Source organism: Cyprinodon variegatus, unplaced genomic scaffold (genome assembly GCF_000732505.1).
Source record: "Cyprinodon variegatus isolate N-32 unplaced genomic scaffold, C_variegatus-1.0 Scaffold1148, whole genome shotgun sequence".
Classification (NCBI taxonomy): domain Eukaryota; kingdom Metazoa; phylum Chordata; class Actinopteri; order Cyprinodontiformes; family Cyprinodontidae; genus Cyprinodon; species Cyprinodon variegatus.
Genome location: NW_015151601.1, coordinates 11,434 through 12,855, shown reverse-complemented (window position 1 = coordinate 12,855; position 1,422 = coordinate 11,434). Strand labels below are relative to the sequence as shown.

The 1,422-nt window shown below is 40.2% G+C and overlaps 1 protein-coding gene across 3 annotated transcripts in view; it reads right to left on the bottom strand.

Moving 5' to 3' along the window:
• The window catches only part of LOC107101756 (retinoic acid receptor beta-like), a 22,954-nt gene extending 21,916 nt beyond the window's left edge, over positions 1 to 1,038 (bottom strand). For 2 of the 3 annotated variants that reach the window (XM_015400795.1, XM_015400798.1), the window contains exon 1: positions 446 to 1,000. In XM_015400795.1, the coding sequence (XP_015256281.1) occupies positions 446 to 614 (169 nt within the window). In that variant the 5' untranslated portion in view covers positions 615 to 1,000. The other variant, XM_015400796.1, reaches the window with a different exon arrangement.
• Between the last annotated feature and the right edge of the window lie 384 nt (positions 1,039 to 1,422).

Genomic DNA, 1,422 nt, shown 5'->3' with positions numbered 1-1,422 from the left:
AAAAAAAAAAAAAAAACAATTAAATAGAAATCATACTAATAAACATCAGAAAGAAACACCAAACCACATAGACAAGACCTGCTAAATACAGAACCAGCTATCATCCCCTATGACAAAAAATTTAATTTAAATTTTTGTGTATTTTTACCCAATTATGTTTTCAGAAAACAGTTAAAAGTGAAACAAACAAATAAATGAATGCACATCCAACCTTTTCCTTCATTATTTTGAATTCTCATCTTCAGTTATATTAATAAGTTAGTCCATCAGTGCTATAATTTATTAAAATAATAGGCCTACGCTTCTGCAAAGAGGGAGCACGGATTAAATTGCAAAAAAAAAAAAATAAAAATAGAACACAATTCCAAAAAGCCTTATAAGCATCAGATTAGAGGTTATTTTCCATGTTATTCACACATGCAGGCACTTGTGCGTTTCCACCTACATTGCGAGCAGCGATGCTCCGGCCAGCCCGACCCAATGAGCTCTGGGAAGAATGCTGCCAAATCCTGGTCCTGGTCCAGATCCTGCAGCGCGCAGCCAGGACTGGAAGCCGAGTAAAAATCTATGATTTCTCCTGGAGCGAAAACCTGAAATTCCATGAAGTCAAACATGACCTGGCCAGAGGAGTCCTGCTGGAGAGGATGTCCTCCACATGGAAGATAGAAGAAGAACAAAAAGGAGTTCCTCCTGAGAATAACCACTTTCAGTCCGCTTTTGCCAGGTTTATAGTTTACAACCGGTTGTTTAACAGCAGACCAGGCAGCAGGATCATCACACCATGAGGGGCGTGCGCGCGCCGGAACAGACCTTTAATTTCTTCCACCGTAGCTCACAAACTGTTGGCGCGCCGCGTGCGCAATGAAGTCCGCGCGCTTCCACGCATCCAGGTCTGCGGGTTGTTTTGCATAACAAAGTTTACTGAACGATTTGTTCTTATCTTCACTTTTTCATTGATAAATGCCTAAACTTCACATGCTCCGCACTAGTTATGTCACGGCGTGCGGTGGTATTACCTAATGTATGCGGCTGAACTCTCCGTGAACCTCCTCCACTGCTGCCCTTCATATGACCCAGCTTCACTGTGACATCATCACCAGCACTGAAAACCAGTAACAAACCTCCAGTGACCAGTGGTGTGTGATAAAAATATTAGATTCCTCCATTTACATCAAACATTTATTTAAAAATTGTCATTTTTTTAAGCGTTTTACAATTTAAAATATCAGACAACACCAACAACTAACCAGGGAAATCTAACGCCTACATTACAAACTGCATTAACAATAAAGCTGCTGCTATATGTTGGATCTCAGAATGAGTTTGGAATTAGAGAAGCCAGGTTCTAATTTAGGAGAAGCCACAAATTTCTTTCAAAAATGTATGAAAGACCTTGGAAAATTTACTCGAGGAAATACCGGT